Genomic DNA, 26835 nt, shown 5'->3' on the forward strand with positions numbered 1-26835 from the left:
GGCTTATCCCAGGAGCTTGTGGATCTGGTTCTGGGGAGGGTCTGACCTGCATTGTTAACAGGCTCTCAAGTGGGATGTGTGTGGCCACCTGGCCAAGATCAGGGCCTAGTCTCACTGCATCGTCCTTCCCTTCCTCGGATCAGGAGTTATGGGTGCACATCACAGGAACAAGTGGAGGAGGTGTGCCCATATTTAGGAAGAAGAGCACCAGAACACAACCAACAACAACACTGGGACTGAACACAGTGTAGTGAGGTGTGGGGTGAGGGGTGAGGGGAGGTGATGTGATTCTAAATGGCTCATCCTGATTCCTTTGAGCTTTGAGAGCCTAGGCTTCATGAAGACAGGTCAGCGGCTTTCCTGGTGTGCTGCTGAGTTACGTAGGGCAGCAGGCTGGGGAGGGAGGCTTGGGTTCAGCAAAGCAGAAAGTGGAGAAACAGTGCCCAGTTTCTAAGAAAAGCCTGTTGATGTCAGAAATCTCATAAGTCCCTTTCCGGTGATAGAGGTTGCTTACAACGTTCCTGCTCAGATTTTATGGGAAATGTGCCAGGTTAGGGGACACTTCATTCCTTAGATTTCCCTGCCCACCCACCCACCCACCCACCCCCTAAGGGCCCGCTAGGACGTCCAGAACAGGCCCTGACCGTGTTTAATGTTGATAAGAGTCACACCTTTGTAAGCACAGTGGACTGTGGGAAGTCATGGAACCGAGGGAGAAATAGATTGGAAAAGATAATCTGGCAGTAAGTACAGGTGACACGGATGAAAACCGATTAATACAAGAATAATCAGAAAAGCTGTGGGGCAAATAATCCGATGGCAGAAGTAGAAATAGAGCAAAATAGAAATAATCGTGTGAGTTGGAATGGCAGGAGAGAAGGACAGGGTGAGAGTAAAGGAATTGGAGCTGGAAGAAGAGTTGAGCCTTTAGCCTGGCTGGTGTGGCTCAGCAGTTGAGTGTTGACCCAGGAATCAAGAAGTTGCTGGTTTGATTCCCTGTCATGGCACATGCCCGGGTTGCAGGCTTGATCCCTTGTACGGGGTGTGCAGGAGGCAGCCAGTCGATGATATTCCTCTCTCATCGATGTTTCTATTTCTCTATCCCTCTCCCTTCTTCTCTCTAAAAATCAATACATATTTTTAAAGAAAGAGTTGAGCCTTTAGAGTTAACCTTAAATTTTTAAAATCAAGAATGTATAAAATATGCATGTGTCTGGTGACATTTCCAAATTGCAAAAATGAAGAGAAACTTTTATAAGCATCCAAATAATAATAATAATAATAATAATAATAATAATACTGAGAAGAAAGGCTGTTCACTGGTACTACAGCCTCATCTTCCTGCCACCAAATACCAGAAAATGTTCAGAATTCTGAAAGACCTGGGTTCAGGAGGTTGGGAAGGCAAATATATTGTTTAGTAGTTGTCATTGATCAAAAGACAAAAAACAGGACATAAAAAGCTAAAAAATGTTATGAGAGCTCTAGAAAATTACAAATGGGTTGCTGGGACAAAGGAAAACCCATTTATTAACAGGACACTTGTGACGTAACAGGCCACAGGCAGGCTCTCGAGTCCCAGGGTGCACCTGTGACAGGTCCTGCCCCATCCTGAGCCAATTCATGTTTCTGGTGTTCTGGTAATAGAAATCAAGTCAACAAGAGGATGTTCTCATCACAAAGTATAGTCTCGAACGCAGGGAAGCAAAACTTACGTCAACAAAGAGACCATGACAGGTCAAATAAGTTAAAACTAAGTTACACAAAACCAGCATAACACAGAGTATAATAGATGTGTGCCAAAGACTAGGTTCTTTGGCAGAGTGTACCTCTTTTAAACGTTTGTATAAACTAATGCAGAATAAATAAGAAAAAAGACAGAACTCTGCTACCTCGAAGTTTAAACCTCTGTCTTAGCTTTTGGGTCAAAGGAAGTCAAGTTAACAGACTACATAGCAGAATTTGACTTTTACTGAATTCTGCACCTTCGTACTGGTGATGAGAGAGTAAAAAGTGAAAATGAAGTTGGAAAAGAACAAAACTGTCAGAAGAAACCCCCAAAGAGTGGTATGATGACACCAAATACAGAGATTGATGATTTTAAGGGAGAAATGATAGAACTAATAACTTCCTGAACTGGCCCTTTCAAAAACATGCAGATCACCAGACAACAAGTGCAAGGGGGAGGGGAAGAAATCAGGAGATCTCTGCTTAGAAATTAGAACAGGGGTGGGCAAACTTTTTGACTCGAGGGCCACAATGGGTTCTTAAACTGGACCGGAGGGCCGGAACAAAAGCATGGATGGAGTGTTTGTGTGAACTAATATAAATTCAAAGTAAACATCATTACATAAAAGGGTACGGTCTTTTATTTTTTTTAGTTTTATTCATTTCAAACGGGCCAGATCCGGCCCGCGGGCCGTAGTTTGCCCACGGCTGAATTAGAAGGTAAGATACACTGGTTCTGCTGTGTGGGTTTTCACCTACCCACCAAGCAATTTTGATACCAACTGGGTGTCCTACAATTCATCCCAGTTCTGACACCATCTACCTGGAGATGGTGTCAGACCCCATGAGTTAAGGCCTCAGTCCTACAAGATTGCATCCTGTCCGCCCTCCTCCCCCACTTCAGATGCCAATATCAAGTCCAGGTGTCAGCTGTGCTTCTGACCAATGCTATAGATTGGAGGTTCCCACCACCCCCTCGGGTTGGATTATTTGTTGCAGCAGCTCACAAAACTCAAGATGTTACAGATCACGAGTTTATTCTAAAGGATATGAATCAAGAACTGCAAGATGGAGGAGTTTCCCTGCCCTCTCCAGGTGCCACTCCCACCATCTCTACCGGTCCACCAACCCAGAACCTCTCTGAACCCCGTCCTGGGATTTTGGAGGCTGCATTACACAGATGAGATGGATGAAGTCTGCCCATTGCTGATGGAGCTCCCTTGGCTCCTCTGGAAAGTTCAGCCTTTAATATGGGTTGGTTCCTGTGGCAGCCCCCACCCTTGGAACTTCACAAGTCTTGCTAACATAACAAAACACCTGTTAGTTCTAGTCACTTAGGAAATTCCTCAGGTCAGAGCTCTTTTCCTGCAGTAAGATGTAGACCTAGTATATATTTCTTATAAATCACAGTATCACAGAAAGATTAGCCAGAGATAAAGAAGAAAGATAAAATCGCACTCCCAGTCTTTTCTTTTTCCAACCATTCACTTTGAGATTCCAGTCCTCTGCTGGTAGGTACTTCACAGATGAGCTGCCGCTTCCCAACTGCTGGCCTCACTGTCACCCTCTGGAACCTGTGATCCAGGAGCCAGGCCGTTTCATTCTCCTTTAATCCAGAAAGTCCTCTTTTTTGTTTTTTCCTGGTTCTTCACAGCATTGATGTTTTTGAAGAACCCAGGTCAGCTCAGTAGAATGTCCCTCACTCCATCTATTGTTTTCTCACTGTTACATTTGGACTAAACATCTACCAGGGATGGGCAACCTTTTTGTGAGTGCGTGCCAAAACCAGCAAAATCTCTGACTTAAAATTCTGCGTGCTAACCCTAATTTTTTTGAGAACATGTTATGCCTACTTGATATCTCTTAAGGTGTACATATGTGAAGAACCTTGAAGAAATAAATTTCATTCGAGCAACAAAAACACAGTATATGATGATGAAAAATACATTTATTTTTTAATGTATACATGTACACTGATAGTCCGACAGAAAACTTTATGACTCTGATATTATCAGTGGGACTTATGCTGCTGCATCACTGATGACAGATTTTACATCAGGTTTATATTTCGTGACCTTCAGAGATATGCACGAGCTACTACTTTCATCTGTCAGGCTACTCCTATTATGAGACTTAACAAAATTCATCACTGAGAACAAAGATTCACAAGCGTATGTGGATGAAAACATGGAGAGTAACGCTGTTGCAAAGTTTTTTAAACAAAAAATTTTCTGGAATGGCATTCCAAGTCCTCAATAGTTCGTTTTTGACACTATTGAAATTGCTCTTCCCCTCTCTCATCAATCCATGTCTATGGTCTTTAAGATAACTTGTTATGTAAAATTATTTATCTAAGATGCACCTACAATGAATTTATCTGAAAAATAAAAAAGTCAATATTAAGAAAAAAGTTGTAAATGGAAGATTATAAGAGAGGGTTTCGCGTGCCAGCAAAAGTTACTGGTGTGCCATGTTTGGCACGCGTGCCAGGGGTTGCCCACCGTTGATCTAGACCAAGAGCACTACCTGATGGCTGTGTCCCAGCATCACAGCTGGAGGTTGCTCCTGGTCAGTGATGCTTCCTGGGTCACCTGGTGAGGGCAATCTCTTTCCCTGTGACTAATGGGTGGTCTGAGGAATAATTCATGGTGTCTGCATGGGGATCTCTCTAAGGCAACCCTTCCTCCCAAGTTGGTTGGCATTCTTGTGAAGAGCCCTCTTTTCTTTCCTCCACCATCTCCTTATTTACATTTGAAAAACTTTTTTAGGGTCAGTACATTCATGGATTGTTTTTTAATTCAATGTGTTGTCCATTTTGGATATTAGTCATTGTCCCAGATTTGGCCGGTGAGCATCCCTGCAGGTGGTTCTGTCTTCTGTTGGTTCCTGTCATTTTCATTGTTCAGCATCCCCTTTCTGGCATTAACCAAATCCTGGTTCCTTTCAGCAGGAAAGATATTTAAAAACTAGACTGAGTGCTGGGTGTGCTCAAGGCCACTTGAGTGTCTGTTTCTTTTTGTTGTTAATACTCGATATATTTTCATTGACTTCTTAGAGAGTGGAAGGGAGCAGGAGAGACAGAGAGAAACATCAATGTTAGAGAGACACGTCAATTGATTGCCTCCCGCAGCGTGACAGGGTGTTGGGGTTTGAGCCTGCAACTGAGGTACATGTCTTTGACTAGGAATCGAAACCAGGACCCTTCAGTCTGTGGGCCAGTGCTCTATCTGCTGAGCCAAACTAGCTAGGAAATTCCAAAAATTGGAGCTCTGTGCCTGCAGGCTGGAGTTTCTGTCTCTTCTTGACACCAAACCCCCTAGTTCTGTTGGTTGGCAAACCGCAGCTCGTGAGCCACATGCGGCTCTTTGGCCCCTTGAGTGTGGCTCTTCCACAAAATACCACGTGCGGGCGCGCACGTACAGTGCAATTGAAACTTCATGGCCCATGTGCAGAAGTCGGTGTTTTGTGGAAGAGCCACACCCAAGGGGCCAAAGAGCCGCATGTGGCTCGCGAGCCGTGGTTTGCCAACCACTGCCCTAGTTCATGTTGAAAATCGCCCAGTGCACTTAAAAGTTGCCTAAACATTTAAAAGGAGAGCAGTTCCTTGGTGTTCTTGCTGGGGGTGGGGTCACAGGTGTTTGGGGACTTGGTCAGTGCTCCGTTGACCAGGCTGGTGGCTACATGGTGCCTGTTTAAGGGTGGCTCTCAAAGGTGCACACATGTGTTCCTGCACTATTTTCTGTGCATGCTTTATTTCACAATAAAAATGTTTAATTGAACACATAGAAAATGTTTGGTTCTTTTTTCTCTGTGTGCAGCAGGGTTCGTCTTACGCTTTATTTCTCAAGTTTGAGTTGTGTTTCATATACCATTTATGTACCTGCTTCTTTTGAGTGAAGTTGTACCTACTTAGCCCGTAAGAGCACATCTCCATTTTTCAGGAAGGTTATGCAGGAGCAGCCTTCCATGTGCGGAGGCCACTGCGTTTCCTGCAGACTCTGAAGGGCACTGTAATGGACTCCCTGCGGGAGCCGAGGTCACCAACAGGCCATCCCTGTGGCGACCCCTGGTGCTTCTCATCCCCCTGCGTCTGGGGCTCACGGACATCAATGAGGCCTACGTGGAGACACTGAAGGTGGGTCTGTGCTGGGTCTGTCCTCTCACTGGCCAGTGGGAGAATTGAAATACTGTTTTGCATTAAAACCCTTCCGTGTCACCATCTTGGCCCCATCCTCCAGCCCTCTGACCACCCTGTGGACTCCTGGCCTCTACCTGGGCAGTCCTGGCTGCCCTTCCCACTGGCCCCTGCGCTCTTCCCTAGCCTTGCTCCTCCTGCTGACTTGGTGGTTCCAGTGGCCTCCCGTCTCCACCCAGCCTTGGGATGCAGGCCTCCTCTACGTGTCTGTGTGCCCTTTTTGACACCCGCTGACTCTTGCCTACCCTCCTCCCACGGCCCGCACGTCCACCTTCCTCAAGCCCATCCCCTGCACAGAGCCCCTGAGCCCCACAGCACGTGTTTCTTAAACTGTTTCCTAAGCTCTTGGGGGTTCATTCTCCTTGGGCCTCTTGTTCAGGGGTGCAGGCCTCCTGCTTGCACCTGCTCAGCAGTCCACCTTTCCTCCCTCCTGCAGGGCTGTTTCATGATGCCTCAGTCCCTGGGAGTGATTGGAGGGAAGCCCAACAGTGCCCACTACTTCATCGGCTATGTGGGTGAGTGGGGAGTCCCGTGTGATGCCCCAGTTGGCCGGAAGATGAGGGGGAGTGATCTTCAGGGCAGCCCTGTGGAACAATGCTGGCCCCCCACACCTAGAGGTGGCTTGACCCAGGGCCACCAGTAGAAAAGCAGCATGTCCCCACCCCATCTATCTGCTGTCTTTCCCAACCTGGCTTGTCCAGGTGACGGTTGTGGTGTGGCAGGTCTGAAATAGGACCCCCGTTGATACCCCCTCTGCTGACTTTCATGTCGTCTTCCCCAGGTGAGGAGCTCATCTACTTGGACCCCCACACGACACAGCCAGCTGTGGAGTTTACTGACAGCTTCTTGATCCCAGATGAAAGTTTCCACTGCCAGCACCCCCCGAGCAGGATGAGCATCGGGGAGCTAGACCCATCCATTGCTGTGGTATGTTCCCCACTCTATCCCATTGTCCCCTGTGAATGTGGGAGCTTATGGGCACTTGGGTCCTGCATGGCCTTTGCTGCTGAGCTACTTAGGAGATGCAGGTTGAGGCCAAGTCTCAAACCCACCAACCTAGCCCCTGTTCAGGGGCACAGGGGAAGAGACCTGTGTGCTCTGCCATGTAATTATACCTGCTTCATTCTAAGGCCTTAAAAAACACCATGACCTGGGACAGTCAGGGCAGAGGGCAAAGGGTCGAGCCGAGGACGGAGACTATGGAGAGGGGCAGAGGCTGGAGAAATGAGGATGGTGGGAGGTGCCCCAAGGTCCCTGCAGTGGCACTGGGAATGGAAATCTGGCCTCTTAGGTCACTGTGGCCAAGTTCAACATGGTGCCCACTTGTGCTGCTTTCTGCTTACCACTGTTTTTCCTTTCAGGGTTTTTTCTGTAAGACTGAGGATGACTTTAATGACTGGTGCCAGCAAGTAAAAAAGGTTGGTAGCGCATGGCGGGTGTGGCTCAGTGGTTAAGCGTCATCCTGTGAACTAGGAGGTCACAGTTTAATTCCTGGTCAGGATACATGCCTGGGTTTCGGACTCAGTCCCCAGTGGGGGCGTGCAGGAGGCAGCTGATCAATGATTTTCTCTCATCATTGATATTTCTCTCCCTCTCCCTTCCTCTCTGAAATAAACGTGTGTGTGTGTACATTTTTATTTTTTTTAAAACATATTTTATTGATTTTTTACAGAGAGGAAGAGAGAGGGATAGAGAGTTAGAAACATCGATCAGCTGCCTCCTGCACATCTCCCACCGGGGATGTGCCCGCAACCCAGGTACATGCCCTTGACCGGAATCGAACCTGGGACCCTTCATTCCGCAGGCCGACGCTCTATCCGCCGAGCCAAACCGGTTTTGGCAGGGCATACATTTTTAAAGGGGATTGGTAGCAACTCTGCTATCTGAGTGGATGGGTCTCTGGCTTGGCACCTGCTTCCCCACTCGTTCCTCCATATGGGCACCACTGTGAAACGTCCTGTGGCCCTTGTATGGTTGCTGCTTCTGGCATCGTCTCATTGTGATTAGAGGATGTGGGGACTTAACATTGTTCAGGAACTTTAGAATGGAGTTTCTAGTTCTCAGCCTCGTGCTGACAGGGTGGTGGGAGATATGGTTTTTGTCTCCAGGGCTGTTTCCATAGGATGGGTAGGCAAGCACCTTGTTGGATTCCCATCTCAACCCAGGGTTAAGAGCCTCAGTCTGCTCTTGTCAGTGTTTCCCTGATCACAGTAGTGATTGGGGAGCTGGGGGGAGATACTGTGCCCCTGTAGGCTGCCTCTAATGGCTGTGTCTTGCTAACAGCTGTCACTGCTTGGAGGTGCCCTGCCCATGTTTGAGCTGGTGGAGCAGCAGCCTTCCCACCTGGCCTGCCCTGATGTCCTGAACCTGTCCTTAGGTGAGTCCGAGACCGCAGGGCCACATCTCAGGTGGAAGTGGGTGCTGCCTATTTTGTTGCTCAGGTGTGTTCTGTGTGATGCTTCTGTCTTCCCCTCCTAGCTTTTCCCCAGATCCCATTACTTTTGACCTTCAAGATTTGTGTGGGGCCTGGCCAGGCAGTTCAGTTGGTTAGAGCATCGTTGTTCATGGTTGTGAGTTTGATCCTCCCCAGTCAGGGCACATATAAGAATCAACCAATGAATGCATAAATAAGTGGAACAACAAATCAATCAATCTATCTTTTAAAAAAATCAATAAAAAGATTTGTATGAACAGTAGAGGGGGTGGGTAAGGGCAGAGGGTGGGGTGGGAACCGGGTGGAGGGGAGCTATGGGGGGGAAAAAAGAGGAACAACTGTAATAATTTGAACAATAAAGGTTTAATTAAAAAAAGATTTGTATGAACCCCAGATGCAGTCAGTTGGTGATTTATATGTGCAACAAGGGATCAGGGACACTGCTGAGTATCCCCCTCCTCTCGCCCTGAGTGTAGCAGCAGCAGTCTGACTCTCATCTTCATCCCACGTGCAGTCATATAGCCCTGTGCACATGGATCTGGGAGTGTTCCTCACAGGTTCTGGGTTCTGTACTATCCAAAATATGCTGGACTTTTTGTAATGTCATGAGCTCTCCATGCAATCCACTGTGTGAGTCAGTCCTGCTCTGGCAGGCTTTGCATCCCACTACTCCATAATTCTGTGCCCAGGGGCCTTCTCCCTCGAACAGACCCTCAGCTCCCTCCAAGTGTACTGAGCATATGGCACACAGAAAACGGAGACCTGGCATTGAGGCTGTGAGCACATCCAGTTCACACCTCCATCTGTACCCGGGAGGACCAATGTGAGGACCATGATGAGCCTGTGGAACTGTGTATTGAAAGTCACTGAGGACAAAGATGATGGAGCCCACTGTCCCATTTCTGTGAAGATCATTGAGGATGATGATGGAGCCAGCTGTCCCATTTCCATGAAGATCATTGAGGAGGAGGAGGAGGATGGAGCCAGCTGCCCCCCGTCTCTGTGAAGATCACTGAGGAGGAGGATGGAACCTGCTGCCTGACAGAAACCACAGTGGGGTCAGGGTGCTGGCATTGAGACTCAGGACAGGTGCCCCGTCTGTCCCAGATGGTATAGGGTTGCACTCCTCTTGGGACTGGTGGCCCTTGCCCTCAGCCCCGTCATGTGCCCCTAGGCTCTGGTGAGCGGTGTCTGCTCCTCCTTTTGGTAAGTTTCTGGCATCTCTTTCCTGCTTCCATCCCTGCCAGTGAGGCCCCTGGCCAACTCAGACCTGAAGGCTGCACCTCTGCTGGCAAGAGTCCTGATGTCCTCTTGCCGCCTACCACCCTGAGCAAGCACCCTTGCCTGTTGGCCACAGGGCCAGGGCTAGCTCCAGCACAAGCAAGCCAGCAGGTGTGGTTGATGCACACCTAGCTACTTGTCTCATCCCCACATTCAGAGTAACCCATGCAGGTGTCTGATGGGGTTTTGTCTTATTTCTTCTAGATTCTTCTGATGTAGAGCGACTGGAAAGATTCTTTGACTCAGAAGATGAGGACTTCGAAATCTTGTCCCTTTGAAAATCCTAAAGTCGGGGAATATCTCGACTGGCCCTTGCTGGGGTGCCTTTGAGAGCCCAGCTTGGCCTCAGGGCGCTTGGTGCCACCGCATCCATCCATCCTGCCCACCTGCCCACCACCCATGTCCTGGCCGCCTCTGCCCTCGACAGGGGACTGCATTATGCTCAAGGCCTCACTGCAGGAATGGGACTGCTCGGCCCAGACACTTCGGGCTGCTGGAGAGAACCAGGAATCGCAGGGAGCAGAGCAGCGGCGGGGCTTGAATGTTCACGTCACCTTCGTCCTGCTTCCTTCAGGCTCTCAGTTCTAGGTTTTCTTTGGAATTAAAGTCCTGTTTGAAGTTACTCGACACAGATATGCATTTCTGTTGGGCCTGTTCTGAGTCCAAGAAGACTGGAGACCAAATGAGAAGTGACCCTGGGACTAAGCCAGCAAGCCCTCCACCTGCAGCCCTCCCATGGCTCTACCAGGCTGCCTAGTGGGAGACAGGAAGGAGTGACCACCTGGCATCTCTTGGCTTTGGAGAGAGAAATAGCAGAGAGGTGGGGCATGGTGCAAACCAGAGACCACCATGCGTGTGACTTGCCAGGAAAGAGCTACAAGCAGAGCCCAAGTGGACTCACTTTCCTCACCTTTTGGTTCCAGCATTTTGAGACGCCCACGTGCTGCTGCTTACTTGTTGCACTGGCTTTCCCTGGGTGGGCCGTGGGTGGTGGGTGAGTGGGGAGCTGCCTTGGTCTGTGATCCTTGGGCCCATGCGGGACATGGGAGCACGGCAAGCCTGGCAGGCAGAGGCTAAGGGCACCACAAAACTGCCCTCTTGGTACCGAAGCTTCAGATGGTTTGGGGCCAAAGGGTGAAACCCTGCTCATGGTGCAAGATAGGCACCCCATCGCTCATCACGTCACTTGGAGACATTTCCAGGTCCTTCTCAGCACTGACTGACAGCACCTGCATCCCTGAACCCTGGTTGGGCCCAGAGAGCATGGCTTCCATGCAGGCTTCGAGTCCTGAAGAGTAGCCTCCGTGAGACCTTCGAACAGGCACCTGGGGAGCTCAGGGAGGTGGCGCCTTCTTCCCGGGGGTCTTCCTTGCAGAGCCCCTCCTCCCTCGGCATCTGCAGTTGGGACCACGGGCGGGGGCCCACCTGATGGCAGAGAGCACCCAGCCCCTGAGTGTCGCCAACATAAGTTAATTTGCTCTTATCTCTCCCTCCTCCAGGGAAGGAGGAAGGCTGGGCGGTCTCCATTCCTTCTGCTGCATCTTGGAAATGTGCCACCCTGCCTGCTGGGCCAGGGAGTCTTACTGCAGCCCCCGTGTGGTGCAGACGGTGGAAGTGGGTGACAGCCTGGCCAAAGGGGAGCTTTGTCTTAGTGATTTGAAAGGATTACTGAAGAGAGTGTTGTCCATTCTTAGTAGTTTGCAGTTCTTCATCGCAAATAACAGTTTCAGTAGAAAACAAAGTCTATTGTCTCTGTCTTGACCTTTCCTCGTTAGAGTTGTAGTGATGGAACAAGAATGAACATTTTCTAAGCTCATGTCCATGGATCTCAGTGAAGATTTGTGGACTCATGGCAAGCTCATCTCCCCCATACTAGGCAGACGGACCTCACCTGACAAGGCTCTGCTAGCTGCAACATGCTTCCTGTGGTCCTAAAGCAAAGAGGACGAGGAAACTTGGTTTAGGAAAACACACAATAACCCATTCTTCAGCAGGAGTGGTTAGCCTAGTTCGTTGTCCCTCTGGTGAGCCGAGACTACTGGCCAAAGGCAGTTGCTGGTGCCTCAGCCAGTTCCTTCACTGTGCCCGAGATGTCCTAGCCGGACAATGCAGGGGGTGGCTAGCCTACTTGGCTCCCTGCTTCCTGCCACCCATCCTCTGTTTAGGTGCAAGGGGACCAATGCCAGAAAAGAAAGCAGGAAACATTGTGCTGGTCCCCAGGTGAGGTGGCCCAGGAACCCGAGTCATGGCCTCTGTTAGCATCTGCTCTAACAGATCTTGCCCAGTGGCTTCAAACAACAGACATTTAGGTCCTGAGGGCAGTGGTCAAACAAGATGTCAGCAGGGCACGCTCCTCCTGTGGCACCTGGGACGTTTCCTCGCCTTGTCCACCTTCTGGAAGCTGCCCTCCACCCTCAGTGAAGATGCCTTTGCACCCTCCCTCTGGCTCGGCTTCTCCTGCTTCTCTCTGTTGGAGGCTCTTCCTGGACAGTCTAGGATGGCCCTGTTTCAAGGTCCCTCTGCCTTTAGGGACCTTGAGACAGAGGTGCTCCTCACAGGTTGTAGGGTTGAGAATGCAGGTGTCTTTGGAGGCCTTTTTTCTGTCAGTGCCTCAAAGGCTTTAGGGTGCTGGGAGGCAAACAGCCCCTCAGCTAGACCTGCTGCCACAACTCTGGCCAGGCTGTTTGACGAGTGCTGTATTTATTGAAGAAAGTTTAAGTGGCCTTGTTGATTTGGAAGTCAGCCTATTTCTACCTTTGCCCAGCTCCACTGCCTACCACCTGTGGGCCTCTGTTCAGCTCCGGCCTCTGAGCCTGCTCATCTCTGACCCCACAGCTCCGAGAGGATGGTCTCTACTGAAACCTCCACCTCATCCCAACATCCTGACCCTTGGCAGAGAAAGTTCCTAGTCCAGTTTCCAGCCCTTCCCAGCTTCAGCTGAGGGGTCCACACTCAGCCCTCATCCCAGCCTGTGCTGGGTGCTTAGGGCACAGCCTGGACCCACCCACCTCCCTCTGGTCATCTCACCCATGCCCACTGCCAACACCAACCCTCCCTGACAGCCACAACCTTTCCGTGAGTGCCAGCCTGATCCTGATGTGTCCACAAAGGCAGGGGAGCTACTGATTCAGATCTCAAGAAATCAACCCAGTTTCCTTTTCATTCTAGATGGGACCTGGTTATGTAAGAAGTCAACCAGGCAGGTGAGTGATAGGCGTGTCCCAATAGGGGACCCAGGGACTGTCTTAATGAAAACAATTGACTCTGTGTGACTCCTGGAATTCTGACCTCACAGGTGTATAGTGTGGTCTGGTGGATGTGCTGACGCCCACGGATGACTTCCCATCAGCAGGGCTACAGTGAGCAACTCGAACCCCATGAGTAGATACAAGAACCACGCCCCCAGGATCGAGTGTGCCAACACCAGCCGTCCTCATCTGTCATGCCTTGTGTCCTCAAGGTGATATGGAGAGACCAGGACAGAGGGCCAGGCAGTCTGGGTAGCTTGGGTCTGGCTGCCACTGCTGTGCAGGACCTCCCAGCCAAATGTAGGTTCTACCTCAGTCTGGTCTGAACTGTCAGTTGACCACTTACAACTCGGGGGTTAAGCAAATACCACATCTTTTTTTTTCTGCCTAGAATCCAGTGTCCTGGCTTCAGAAGGGCACTGAGCCCCACAGTACTGTCTGAACAGAGGGGATCCCTGTGCAGCACCTAGTGGATTCTCCTAGGAAGGGTGGACTAGGCAGGGTCCACGCTTATCTGGGTTCCACAGATAAGGCTGCCCTTCATGCCCACGTGGATGGGGGCAGGATGTAACCAGGCTGCCTGGCCCCTCCATATCACCTTGAGGACACAAGGCACGACAGATGAGGATGGCTGGTGTCTGCACACTCGGTCCTGGGGGTGTGGTTCTGGTATCTGCTCACATGGGGTTCGAGTTGCTCACTGTAGCCCTGCTGACGGGAGCAGGTCACCTTTGGGCATCAGCACATCTACCAGACCATGCTGTATACGTTAGAGCAGTTCAAGACAGAACGGAATGAAATCATATTCCTGGCATTTAGGACCACAGCAGAAAGAAAAAGGTACCAGCTGGCCCTAGCTGGTTTTGCTCAGTGGATAGAGAATAGGCCTATGGACTGAAAGGTCTTGGGTTTGAGTCCAGTCAAGGGCACATGCCCAGTTGTAGGTCCAATCCCCAGTAGGGGGCATGTAGGAGGCAGCCAGTCAATGATTCCCTCTCCCTTCTCTGAATCAATAAAAATAGATTTTTTTTTAAAAAGGTACTAACTATGTTTAGATGAAATGGGACATCATACCTCAAAACAGAGCCAGCCAGACCCAGTGAGGCCAGTCCAATGGGGATGGTCCAGAGAAGCCCTACTGGGCCAGCGTAGGGCCCTCCCACCCAGAAGGACTCAAAGGAGAGGAGGCTTTCGACAACGTACTTTCAAAGTAACTTTTATTCATGCCTGTAAGAAATTCAGATTTTAAACTGATTGCCACATCAATTATCTTGAACCTGCTTGGATATGGTTATCATTAAGTTTCAATAAAAGGCGCAATGATTTATCAACATCCTCAGGGTGAAAGAGGGCAGAGGAAGGCTGAGTGACATACCACGAAGTCCCTGTGCCCAGGCCTCTCGAGAGGCTCATCGTAGCTCTGCTTGTTGTTGACTTGTGCACAGCCCCCATGTTGTGCAATGTGAACACTGCACATCAAACCTTTCATAAGGCTCCGGCCTTGCAGGACCCAGGGAAGGGGACAGTCCCTCCACATTTATGTCCACAGCTTCCCCAGCGGCCTCTGCGCTGCGGCCTGGATGATATCCTCAGAGAGCGTGCGGATCTCCTTGTGGACATCTTCAATGCTTTTGGAAGCATCAACCACCTATTCCCATGGGATGTCAGGAGAAAAAGGATGGTTAATGCTCTTCACCTTTGTCGGTGAACATGTGGATTTCAGACAGGGCTGGGTCTGGGAAGGGCACAGTACAGGCCCCTTGGAGTCCTTCACACATTTCTGACCCTCAGCCCCAGCTGGGCCGGGAGGGCTTTGCTTGTATCCTTGGGGAGAAGCTAACCCACATACCTGCTGCATCCCAGAAGCAGAATAAACACCCCATCCTCCTGATCGTCTTCCTCCTCCCCGTGACTCCCCCAGGTAACCACACATCAGCTCTCCTCAGGTCTGGCTGAGGAGGCAGAGAGAGGGCAATGCCTGTGCTAGGCTATATTCCCACACATCCTCTGCCACAAAATTCACTCATTAAATGCTGTGTTCTCATGGAAAGCATGAGGACCTCTGGTACCAAGGGAGCCAGCCCACGAGAAAACATCTCCACCAGGATGTGAGAGACGGGGGATTCAAGTCCTTCTCCTACCATCGATCTAGGCCAGTGATGGCGAACTCATTTTTTTTTGTTGATTTTTTTTTTGTTAAATGGCATTTAAATATATAAAATAAATATCAAAAATATAAGTCTTTGTTTTACTATGGTTGCAAATATCAAAAAAATTCTATATGTGATACGGCACCAGAGTTAAGTTAGGGTTTTTCAAAATGCTGACACGCCGAGCTCAAAAGGTTCACCATCACTGGTCTAGGCCAAGAACAGCCAATTCTGGAAAAGCTCCTGGGGGGTGTAGACGAACTCAGAAAAATGCAATAATGAGGTCCGACTAGGCAGAAATGAGAATGACTCCTGAGACCCCACACAAGTACACCCCGAAGGTCACCTCACCAGCCACTGCTCCAGCAGCACAGCTCTTACACAGACCTTCCCGGACAGCAACACTGGATGGTGTGAGGGGCGTTAGCCACCAATTAATTTTCAAATGGTCCTCGGGAAGTTTTTGTACTATACTTGCAACTTTTCTGGAAGTATCTTATTGCTTAAAAACTTTGAAAAAGAATGCTAAAAAAAAGACAAAAAACTTTCAGATAAACAAAAGCTGAGAATTCTATGCTAGGAGACCTGCCCTACAAGAAAAGGCAGTTCTTCAGGCTGAGGGAAACAAAACATGATTGGAAACGTGGAAGGAGAGATGAGCACCAGTGTGGGCCAGTAGGAAATAAAGTTTTCTGATTCATATTCCTAGCACTCTACATTCTTGGCTTGATCCTTGCAGATGTTGAAATGTGTTACGTGAATCATTTAAATCATGTGGAACTGACTCCAGGGTTCAGTGTGAGATATTCCACCAGTACATGTGAAAGCCATGTGAGGCTCTATGTTGCTACTCCCTCATAGGGAGGAAGGACTCGTGGTCAACCTAGACAGGCCATGCGGCTCCGCACTGACCTGAGCACACATGAAAGAGAAGAGAAACGAGCCCACCCCAGCAGCAGGCTCAGCTCCTAGGACGGAGGTGGGGAAGCACACGCCAGATGACAGGGTCAACAGCTTAACCTTTCAGAGTCACATGGATGCAGCGTGTGACCGGCAGTGGACCTGGTCAACAGAGGATAAAAGTGGCTCTCTTGAGCCTGGGGTGGCACCTGCAGCACCGCCTGACCCCTAGAGCCCAGGCACTCAGATGTGCCCGAGAGAAGGCAGTGGTGGGATCTGCTTTGGCACTGCTGGCAGGAACAGTAGCTCATCTGAGGGAGGGAGGAGTAAGGCTGATGCCTGGGACTGAGGCCAGGGCACTGGATGATGGGCGCAAAGATGAAGGAGAGCCCCAGCACAGGGAGATGGCTGAGTGGGCCATGGGGGTGGTGTTGGGGCTCAAGCACCCCAGGCCAGGCCAGCAGAGTCAGGAACCATCTCCTGCCCAGGAGCTAGTAAGGAGACAGGCATGCCCCCCACAAGTGGTGCAGGAACACCCAGGAGCTGGCACTGTGCAGGACAAGGGGCGTAAGGGAGCAGTCTCTGACCTAGCAGCTGAAAGGGGGTGGACTGAGGGCTGGCCCCCAAAATGGACAAGTTCAGACTTCTGATGCAAGGACCTAAGCACAGACTGCAAGATAAAGTATTATTCTTCCAATAAGCATGGCAGGTGATGTGAGGAGTAACTCAGGGATTTTATGTTCTGGATGACAAGGTCACATGGCTAATGCTCAGCAGAGGACAGGAACCTGCTGAGCAGTCAGCTCTGGAAAGGACCCACCAGGGAGGATTGCTGCTGTGGGGCTAGTGCCTGTCAAACTGTCCTCCAACCCACCTACAAGACACCCAATTTCCACACTTTGAGAAGCTGGCACCGGGACCCTGAGGGTGCCCACGCTCCTGGGTGCAGCTCTGGCACTAGGGTGACTCACCTTCCAGTTTACGGTCCTGTCCTCCATGAGCTGGTAGTAGCATTGCAGTACCCGCTCCTGGAAGGCCCCATCCTCATAGCGTTCTTGGCCGAACCCGCCCCGCTCCACAACCTCTGCCAACCTCAGCTGAAGAAATACGACCAGGTCTGGTTTGGGAAGGCCCACGTCTGGCTGCTTGCACCAATGCAAAGAGAAGTTCTGCGCAAAGAAACGGATGATCAGAGAAAAAAGCTGAATGGGGTCTAATGTGTTGTTTTAAAATCCATAAAAAAGGATGGGAAATGAGCTACCATTTCTTGAGACGGCAAGAAGTGAGGATCCCAGTAGTGACTTGATTTTTTAGATCGTGAATGTTTTACTATTTCCCATGGCACCTCCTTCTGGTTTAATTTTGTGAGCACATTCAAAAGTGGATAGAGCTCTGGCCAGTGTGGCCCACTTGGTTGGGCGTGGTCCCTTGCACAGAAATATTGCTGGTTCAATTCCCAGTCAGGGCACATGCCTAGGTTGTTGGCTCAATACCAGTCAGGGGGTGTCTAGGAGGCAGCCAATCAATGTTCTACTCTCACATCAATATTTCTCTTTCTCTCCCCTCTCCCTCTTTCTCTAAAAATCAATAAAATATCCTCTGGTGAAGATTTTTTAAAAAAGGTATTTGGGGGATGCATACTGAAACATTTATGAAGCAAATGATGTGTCTGGTGGTCACAGCACTGGGTGATTTATCATTTTCTCTGCTGGTACATATTTGAAACTTTCTAAATAAAAAGCAGAAATAAGGGGCAGTACAGTCACTGCCATTCTACCTGGAACAGGAAGTCAGGAAAATATAAACAAAGCACCAGCTGCTCTCACCATCTGGTCTGGACACAAGGCTGGGATGGAAAACCCTGCTGACAGACCACCTCTGGAAATGTGTGATGTGAAAACAAGCTGCATCTACACCAGTGTTTGCCTTTCCCTTAGATAAGACCAGATTCCAGCGGATGGACATAAGGACCACACAACTTGCTGTGTGATGTCATGGCCCTGCTCTAGACAGTCACACTAGCGGCATCCCACCGGGCTGGGCAGCACTCACCTCCTTGGCATTGGTAAAGGCAACACCAGAAAACGCATATCTGTCCACGATGAGGGTGATGCCCTGGCTCAACCTTTCCTTAATCAATGGCCTAAAAAAACAGAAAATGCTTCTGAGCCATGGACCCAACTCCACATCCCCAGAACCGTCATGTTACAATCATCCTGATGACAATTCAGTAATTCAGTAACCTGACGGATTACGGGCCAGTGACTTGTAACCTTATTCTTATTGAAAGATTAAAAAAAAAAAAAAAAAAAAAAAGCTCTGGATCTCCTCCTAGAAGATGCCACACAGGCACTCCCAGCAAAGCCCAATGTGAAACACAAGTCCCCTAAGGAACCACAGACATCACTGACAAAGATGGCAGGGAAGCCTGTGGGCAAGAGAGTGGAGCAGTGCACTCGGCCAGAAGATGATGCTGAGAACATTCTCACAGGTGACAGTAGCTTAGGAAGATGTGCAAAGACAAAGGTCTGACATCAGCAAGAAGCATCGCTTGCACTTTGGGGAACAAAAGGATTTTTGCCACCTGTGACCTGGAGAAGCCCACGGAAGAGTAGGGATGGGAGATCACACTTGCAACAGCGAGATGCAGTTCTCAACACAGCTTCATTTGTGATTCCAAGCCATTAAAAAAACTACCTAACCTGCAAACAGGAAGTATGTCACATGCACAACTGAGAAGGTGCAACTGTATAAAGAATGAGAAAGCCCTAACCGGTTTGGCTCAGTGGATGGAGCGTCAGCCTGTGGACTGAAGGGTCCCAGGTTTGATTCCGGTCAAGGGCACATTCTGGGTTGCGGGCTTGATCCCCCAGTAGGGGGCGTGCAGGAGGCAGCCTATCAATGATTCTCTCATCACTGATGTTTCTCTCATTCTCCTTTCCTCTCTGAAATCAATAAAAATATTTTTTTAAAAAAACGAGAAAGACGTCCATAAGGAGATATAAACCAGTCTCCTAATGTGTCACTAATAAAGCAAAGTACAAACAAGTACATGGCTGACCTCCTTTTCAATAAGGTATATCACACACACACAAAAAAAGGTTATCAGGGCGACACATACCTATTTGCTCATTTTATAAATAAATAAATACTTAAGGAGACACTATTCCCCACAGCGGAGGACAGGTGTTGGACAGATGGGAAATGGGAAGGGCAGTGACATATTTTGTATGGTTTTAACTTTTAGAACCATATAATGTTTTATGAATTAAAAAATGAAAATTAAATCAACAAAGATGAAAAAAAACCCTAAAATTGTATAGTTGAATGAACATAACCATATCCCACATGAACACCCAGGAAAACCTGCCCCAGAGACTTGAACACAGCACTCTCTGTACCCATGTGCTAAGGACAGAGCTGCCTACCACCTTGACCACTACGCAGGCTCTTACAGAGGTGTGGACCGCAGGCGGGCAGGTCCCCTAATGAACCACTCTCAGTGATGTCTGTGGTTCAATAGGGAACTTGTTTCACTGTGAACTTAAGTTAATCAAAGATAAACAAGAAAACTGTGGGGGAGCCTGTGATGCTGGACTGCAACAGGTGTCAGCATAAACTGAGTTTCAGTGTAGATATGTGTAGTCATCTCCCGTATCTGCAGGAGATACATTCTAGGACCCCCAGGGGATGCCTGAAGCCACAGATAGTACCAAACCCTATATACTCTGTTTTTTCATATACACATATATATATTTTATATATATAAAGTTGAATTTATAAATTGGGCAATTTCATAAGTAGACTTGTTCCTACTGTAGTGATACCTCACCATATGTTTTTCTTTCCTTGAGTGAAAAACTTTCACCTTTCATTTAAAGGAAGCCCTTACTTTTTCTTTTGGCATATGCAAATTGCCAGCATAACTACTCTTTTTTTTCCCCAGAGTAACTACTTTTGAGCTTTGGGGCCATCATTAAGTAAAATAAGAGTGACTTGAACACAAACTGATGTTGACTAATGAACAGGTAGCATCGACAGCAGTGGTTCTCAACCTTCCTAATGCCGCGACCCTTTAATACAGTTCCTCATGTTGTGGTGACCCCCAATTTCATTGTTACAAATTGAACATAATTAGAGCATAGTGATTAATCACAAAAACATTATGTAATTATATGTGTTTTCCAATGGTCTTAGGCGACCCCTGTGAAAGGGTCGTTTGACCCCCAAAGGGATCGCGACCCACAGGTTCAGAACCGCTGATCTACAGTGTGGAGATGCTGGACAAAAGAGGTGAGTCACATCCCGGGAGGGACAGAGGACATTTCAAGATTTCATCCTGTGACTCAGAATTGTGCACAATTTGAAATTTCTGAATTGTTTATTTCTGGAATTTTCCATTTAATATTTTCAGACCTTGGTTGACAGTGGGTAACTGAAACATGAAAAGTGAAACCACGGGTAAGGGAAACGAAAGTCGATACACAGATACAGAGGCAGAGCAGACAAACGTGTAGGTCTGTCCCCAGAAGGGACACCCCACTAGCAGTGACCACACCTAGCACCCAGATGTTGGTTTCTTTTTTTTCTTTTTTAAATATATTTTATTGATTTTTTACAGAGAGGAAGGGAGAGAGATAGAGAGTTGGAAACATCGATGAGAGAGAATCATCGATCAGCTGCCTCCTGCACATCTCCTACTGGGGATATGCCCACAACCCAGGTACATGCCCTTGACCGGAATCGAACCTGGGACCTCTCAGTCCGCAGGCCGATGCTCTAACCACTGAGCCAAACCGGTTTCGGCCAGATGTTGGTTTCTAAACACCATTCCCCACAAGAGAAAAACAGCTGGTTCCCAGGCTGAAGCAGAAAACATGAGAAGCCTAAACATCTTGTTATACCAAAAAGCAAGCTCTTAAAAACAAGGCCTGGACCCTGACTGGTTTGGCTCAGTGGATAGAGCGTCAGCCTGCGGACTGGAGGGTCCGTATTCGATTCTGGTCAAGGGCATATACCTTGGTTGCGGGCACATCCCCAATGGGGGGGGTGTGCAGGAGGCAGCTGATTGATGTTTCTCTCTCATCGATGTTTCTAACTCTCCCTCTTCCTTTCTCTCTTTAAAAAAAATCAATAAAATATATTTAAGAAAAAAAAAAAAAGGCCTGGGAACACAACCAATGGACCAGCTTGAAAAGCCTCCCACCAGCCAAATTTGGAACAACCTGAACATCAAAAAACAGGAGTAGCTTGTGACCAACTGACTAAAGAATCTGAGTCCACACTGATGACGAATGGACGGGGGAGGCAGGAAAGCCCTTCCTTACATAGAATGCCAACTAACAAAAATAGAAAAAATGGAATTATAAAGTCACCCTTTGAAATCACAATGACTGCCTCAGGCAGAATTATTCATGAATGCTACAGCAGAGGGTCAGTTTGCTAAGGAAGGGGATGTTTATATAGTTTTGTAGTATTTCCCCTTTTAAGTATTTTTTAACATTTGTATTGATTTCAGAGAGGGAGGGAGAAAGAAACATCAATGATAAGAATCATTGATCAGCTGCCTCTTGCACACCCTCTACTGGGGATCAAGCTTGCAACCCCAGCATGTGCCCTGACCAGAATCAAACCGAATCGATGCTCAACCGCTGAGTCACACGGGCGGGCTTCCCTTCTGACTATTTACAACAGGAAAGACAGTCACTTAGCGGAAGGGCCTAGCCAGCAGCCTCCAGAGACCCAGGGAACCTGCAAATGACGGCTAAATGCCTCACCTCCCTCTTGCCCAATGCACCGAGGACCCAAAACCAAAATTGCATACCTAAGTCTACTTGTGGGGAAGCATCAGACAAATGCAGCACTTTATAAATGGTTTGTAACTTTTTAGAGAGTGAGCAGATGATAATGTGGCAAATGTTAATCATAGGTGAAGATTGGTGAAAGGCTTATGGGAATTCTGGGTTCTAGTCTTACAACCTTTTCAGCTGACTGAAATTATTTCATAATAAGTTTAAAAACAGGCAGAGTAGCAAATTGCCATGGGAAGTAAGAGAAATCACTTATTTCTAGGGATACGTTCCTGCATGGAGATATTTAAGGCCATAGAGGGCAGGCAGGTTTTGGTAAAAGGAGATAGGGAGGGATCTGGAGGGTGTTACCCCCATTGTTTGAGGTATTTTCAGGGACCACCATTAACCCAGTTCAGATGAAGCAAAACCAAGGGTGAAAGATTAAATGGCTGGAGGAAATAATCAGTTTCCGCACAAAGTGCTTCAAGTACAAGGGAGAAATCAAAACAGCCGAGGCTTACCAAGCACTTGCTCCCACCCTGCCTGGCCGACTTCAGGTGACTGTCACACCAGACCTACAAGGGGCACTGTTTTGCCAATGATGAAGCTGTGGTTGAGGGCTGAGCAAGACACCAAGGTCACAGAGATGGTGGACAATGGTACCACTTGTGAACTCAGCACCTGACCTATCACCCAAGGACTTTCAGGTCTTAGGAACACTAATCTGACAGTAGTGGCTGGAATGATCTGCAAAGGGGACTATGTGTTGTGTCAGAACAGGGACAACTGACAGGAGGTCTTTTCCACACCAGGGACAAGACCACTATTTAGGAAATAGTTAGCATTATTTCTCATTTTGATTTGGGCCTACATTACTTTTCTACAAACCACAAAGACAAAACAAAATCAGAACAATTACATCCATAAATTGCAGATGTGAGATTATAAAAATGGTCTTGGTGTCCTTAGAGTGGTATTACAGTGGGGAAGGCCTTTCCAAGCAAGACAGCAAGCTAAGCAGAGAGTAGAGCATTGTCCCTGCTTGTAAGAGGGACAATGCAAAACCCCTGAATGTCCATCAACATCTACTGTGAACGCCCTTCTGGAGAGCAGGCTACAGCACTAGGAAAGAGTGAGAAGAGAGGCCTCCTTCAGATATCAAAGGTCTGTAAGGCAGTTAGAAAGCAGCTGCAAAATTATTTGTATGGTAGGTTCCCATTTATTTATAATGAAACAACTCCAATGCTGTGTTATCTATATACGTGTACATGGAAACAAGAGCCTCTGAAAGCACACACCATATCGCTCAGTAAACAGTTAAATGTTGAGAGGACTCTACTAAGATGTAAAACAAAAAAGGGTTGGGAGAGAGGATGAGATACCAACCTAAACTGTGAACTTCAGTTAAACAAATATATAATCAAGAAAACTGTGGGGGGCCCTAACCAGTTTGGCTCAGTGGATAGAGCATCAGCCTGCGGACTGAAGGGTCCCAGATTCGATTCTGGTCAAGGGCATGTACCTTGGTTTTGGGCACATCCCAGTAGGAGATGTGCAGGAGGCAGCTGATCGATGTTTCTCTCTCATCGATGTTTCTAACTCTCTATTCCTCTTCCTTCCTCTCTGTAAAAACTCAATAAAAATAGATTTAAAAAAAGAAAGAAAACTGGGGGAGCAGGAGGAAGGGACAGGGGTATGGGACAATTTAGTACTTCCTGATAACCCTTTCTGTAAACCTAAAGCTACCTAAAGGAAATTAATTAATTACAAAGAGGTGGTGGACAGGAGGCAGAAAAAGCATTAATCAGTGCTCTTTGGGAGTACACAGCGATTAGATCTGGTCACAGGACTGGTGAATAAAAGAACCTTGTAAAGGCACAGCCTCTGGCATCACTATCCACTCTCCTGAATCTCAAGAGGGAGAAAAGCATTGGGGGAGAGATGGAGGGCAATGGTATTACACTTGTTCCCAGCGGTTTGCAGAGAAAAGAAGGTGCACTGAGTGATCCTCCACCTCACTCTTCTTTTCCAAATAAGAACTCAGAAGTTTGCCAATTTCAGTTGATCTTTCTAAAAAAAGAGAGAAACACAAAAATGAGGCTTTCCGTCTACATTAGAATAGTTTGAACTAAACTTCTGGTCCTGACTCAAGTCTAAGTTTGAGTTTTATTTTACTACATCACTACACAGGTTCAGACCTTCCCCTGAAGCTACAGGCGCTTCCCTGAGAAAATGCAGCAGTATGCAGGCACACTGGGGAGCAGTTACCTCAAAGGAAGTATTTCTAACATGTGTAGAATGGCTGGCTTAAAGATTAGGACAATATTCAAAATAGCATTTCCCCCATTTCCTTCTCCTTGTTTTGTAAGCGTTACGCTGTCTCCTGGTTATCTGAATACTGATATTTTTAAAAGCACTTTCAAGATCAATATTTTACTTTAAAAATTAAAAAATATGCCACAAAACCCCTGAGAGGGCAAACAGCAAAACAAAAAACAAAACAGAAACCTGGCCCTAGCTGGTTTGCTCAGTGGATAGCGCGTCAGCCTGCGGACTGAAGGTTTCCTGGTGGATTCCAGGCAAAGGCACAGGCCTGGGTTGCGGCTCAATCCCCAGTAGGGGGCCTGCAGGAGCAGCCAATCAATGATTCTCTCATCACTGATGTTTCTCTTTCCCTCTCCCTTCTTCTCTGAAATCAATAAAGGTAAGTTTAAAATAATAATAATAATGATAGTATATTTTTAAAAAACAAACAGAAATCTGAGACATGGATTACAAAACAGCACCAGGAAGGGGGGAGGGACTGAGAGGTGGGGGGGGGGGGCGGCAATGGAAGATATCTGTAATACTATCAAGAGTAAAAAATAAAACAAGCAAAAACAAAACAGCACTAGCAAACTTTGGGGGATGACAGATACAGTCTTGATTGTGAAGAGTTTCACGGGTGTATAATTATGTCGAAGCTCGTCGCACACTTCCCACATATGCACGTTACTGTACATCAATTACAGATCAATATAACTGCAAAAATAAAAGCACGGATGCATCCAATACCGACGGACAGGACAAAGCGACCACAGGACTAACAAGTGAGAAAGCCAATGATGGCCACAGACGGCAACCACGGAGCTCCAGGTAAACCATCTTTGCACAGGTCAATTAGGGTAAGGTCGGCATGAGGCTCGGTTTCTTCATTCTCAGACACCTTCGGATGAGACCACACCAAACCCGCCCTCAACCACAAACGCGGCAGATTGGGGGGAGAACCGGGAGGGGCGAGCACGGCGGGCACATTCGGTCCCCGGATCTGGGTTCACCTGCTCCTCGCGGTGCTCCAGCCCCCGGGCTCCCGCCGCCCGACCTCTCCCGCCCGCAGCTCCCCACCGCCTGCCAGGCCCTCCCGAGGGCTCCACCCACCCGGGAAGCGTAGCAGCTCGGCGGGATGGCCGGCGGCGCAGAGCGCGGCCACCAGCTTGCGGCTCTGCGTGCTCTTCCCGGCGCGGTCCACGCCTTCCAGCACGATGAGCGCCCCGCGCCGGCCCGCCATCGCCACGTTGTCGCCGCCCGCCAGGGCTCCAAAATGCCGCGCGTCGTCCGGAGCTTCCATTGGCTGACGTCAGCCGCGCGCGCTAGGATTGGCTGCTATTTTCTATCGTTGGTCGGATTGGCTAGAACTGACAAGGGGAGCGGCGCGAGAACGGCTGTTCGCACCGCCTCTTCCGGAGGAGTCCCCGCCTTCTAAGCCGGAAGCCGAGGGCGGGACTTAGTTCTCGGTTGCGCCTGGAGCTTGGCTGTGGCGCGTGGCTGGAGGCTGGAGGCCCAAGCCCGGGAGGGCTAGTGGCGCGTCCGCGACGAGGTGCGGCGGTAGGGCGGCACGGCCCGCAGGCAGGTCTCGCGAGCAGACCGGAGATTGTAACGCTCGCCCCGTCGGTGTCCAGCAGCGCGGGGAGGGGCTGTTTGCACAGGGCCCACGCGACAGCCTAGTAAACAGGGGCCTGCCAAGCTCCGAGGCTTCCATTTGCGAAGACTGCGTGTGCACACCCACAGGCAGAAAGGAGAGCAGGGCGGTCGTTTCGTCTGTGACATGTGGCCGCCGACCAGGAGAGGTCCCTGTCGTGGGGAGGCGACACGTCTGGTCTGAGAGCAGCCCCGGCATCTAGAGAGCGTCCAGTGATGTTTGCTGCTCTTGTCTCAGGGACATGGCGCTGCGGCGGCATCTGCCAGGTGACACTGCGCACTTGGGGGTGCCGCCTTCCTCTCCTCACACGCGCACTTTCCCCACATGAGGGGTCCGCCCTCTGACCTGTCTAAACCCTATCACCCCGAAGGCCCGTCCCCGAATCCATCACGTTGTGGGAACACAGACATTGAGACCGGAGCAAGCCAGGAGTTTCTGTTTTCCAGAATTTCTGTGTCGTGCTGGCTTAGGTTGCCCTTAGAGGCACTGGTACAAACTTGGGAGGCCACTGTTTTGGGGAGGTGGATGCAGCAGAAATGCAGATGTGGAATTCCGGGCTGCTCTCTGGCGAGCTGTTGGGAATCACCCGCCTCGCAGCTGTAGTCCCAGAGGTCGGTGAGTCAGGGCCCTTAGGGTTGAGCAGTGCCTGGGCTGAGGCCCTTGAGGCCATTTCCGACCTTTCCTCTCCCTCCCTCTCCCCCTCCCCCCTTCTCTCGGTGGTTGCGGAAGCCCAATGATAATATTACCCAAGATGCCTACAGTGAGTTTTGGAAGGGTGATAGATTATATTGTTTCCAATTATTTGCTTCCTTCCTTGATGTTGAGCTTGGCCACGTGACTTCCAAACACTGCTGTAAAGTAATCACAGCTGACAGCACAGGCAGAAGCTTTGAAAGCAGTTTGGCTCACCCATCCCCCTCTTGACCCCCAGATGAGAGCAGCTTGCGTGCAACTAGGGCTGCTTTTTCACTTTGATTCCTGGAATAAGACATGGCCACAGCCAAGCTACAGCCACTGCGGCTGATAGGTAGCTCCAGTAAGAAAAACTGAGGTAACTCAAGTCACTGAGACTTTGGGGTTATTACTGTAGCAGGACCCAATGAAAGCTCATGACAGAATGACTGTTGCTTAATACCGCCTTACTTAGGT

At 48.9% G+C, this 26835-nt stretch overlaps 2 protein-coding genes across 3 annotated transcripts in view; one reads left to right on the top strand and one right to left on the bottom strand.

The window, feature by feature from the left end:
- Positions 1-11379, top strand: part of ATG4B (autophagy related 4B cysteine peptidase) — a 28462-nt gene extending 17083 nt beyond the window's left edge. Inside the window, exons 8-13 of the mRNA XM_081095434.1 lie at positions 5670-5863; positions 6360-6438; positions 6705-6850; positions 7285-7341; positions 8207-8300; positions 9843-11379. Coding sequence (XP_080951560.1) covers positions 5670-5863; positions 6360-6438; positions 6705-6850; positions 7285-7341; positions 8207-8300; positions 9843-9916 — 644 coding nt within the window. The 3' untranslated portion in view covers positions 9917-11379. The remainder of the gene's footprint in view (positions 1-5669; positions 5864-6359; positions 6439-6704; positions 6851-7284; positions 7342-8206; positions 8301-9842) is intronic.
- Positions 11380-14079: 2700 nt separating this feature from the next.
- On the bottom strand, positions 14080-25334 carry DTYMK (deoxythymidylate kinase). 2 transcript variants are annotated; one of them, XM_081095435.1, is made up of 5 exons: positions 25146-25334; positions 23690-23798; positions 17989-18079; positions 16908-17105; positions 14080-14534 (listed from the first exon to the last, which is right to left on the bottom strand). In XM_081095435.1, exons 1-5 carry the CDS (start codon positions 25273-25275, stop codon positions 14424-14426), a joined length of 639 nt encoding a protein of 212 aa, XP_080951561.1. In that variant the 5' UTR covers positions 25276-25334; the 3' UTR covers positions 14080-14423. The 2 variants fall into 2 exon arrangements, 1 of the variants encoding a protein (XP_080951561.1); XR_013996218.1 differs by lacking the exons at positions 14080-14534; positions 16908-17105 and having other exon boundaries at positions 18042-18079; positions 23595-23798.
- Between the last annotated feature and the right edge of the window lie 1501 nt (positions 25335-26835).

The sequence above is a fragment of the Myotis nattereri genome (assembly GCF_964212035.1).
Source record: "Myotis nattereri genome assembly, chromosome: 7".
In the NCBI taxonomy this organism is placed as follows: domain Eukaryota; kingdom Metazoa; phylum Chordata; class Mammalia; order Chiroptera; family Vespertilionidae; genus Myotis; species Myotis nattereri.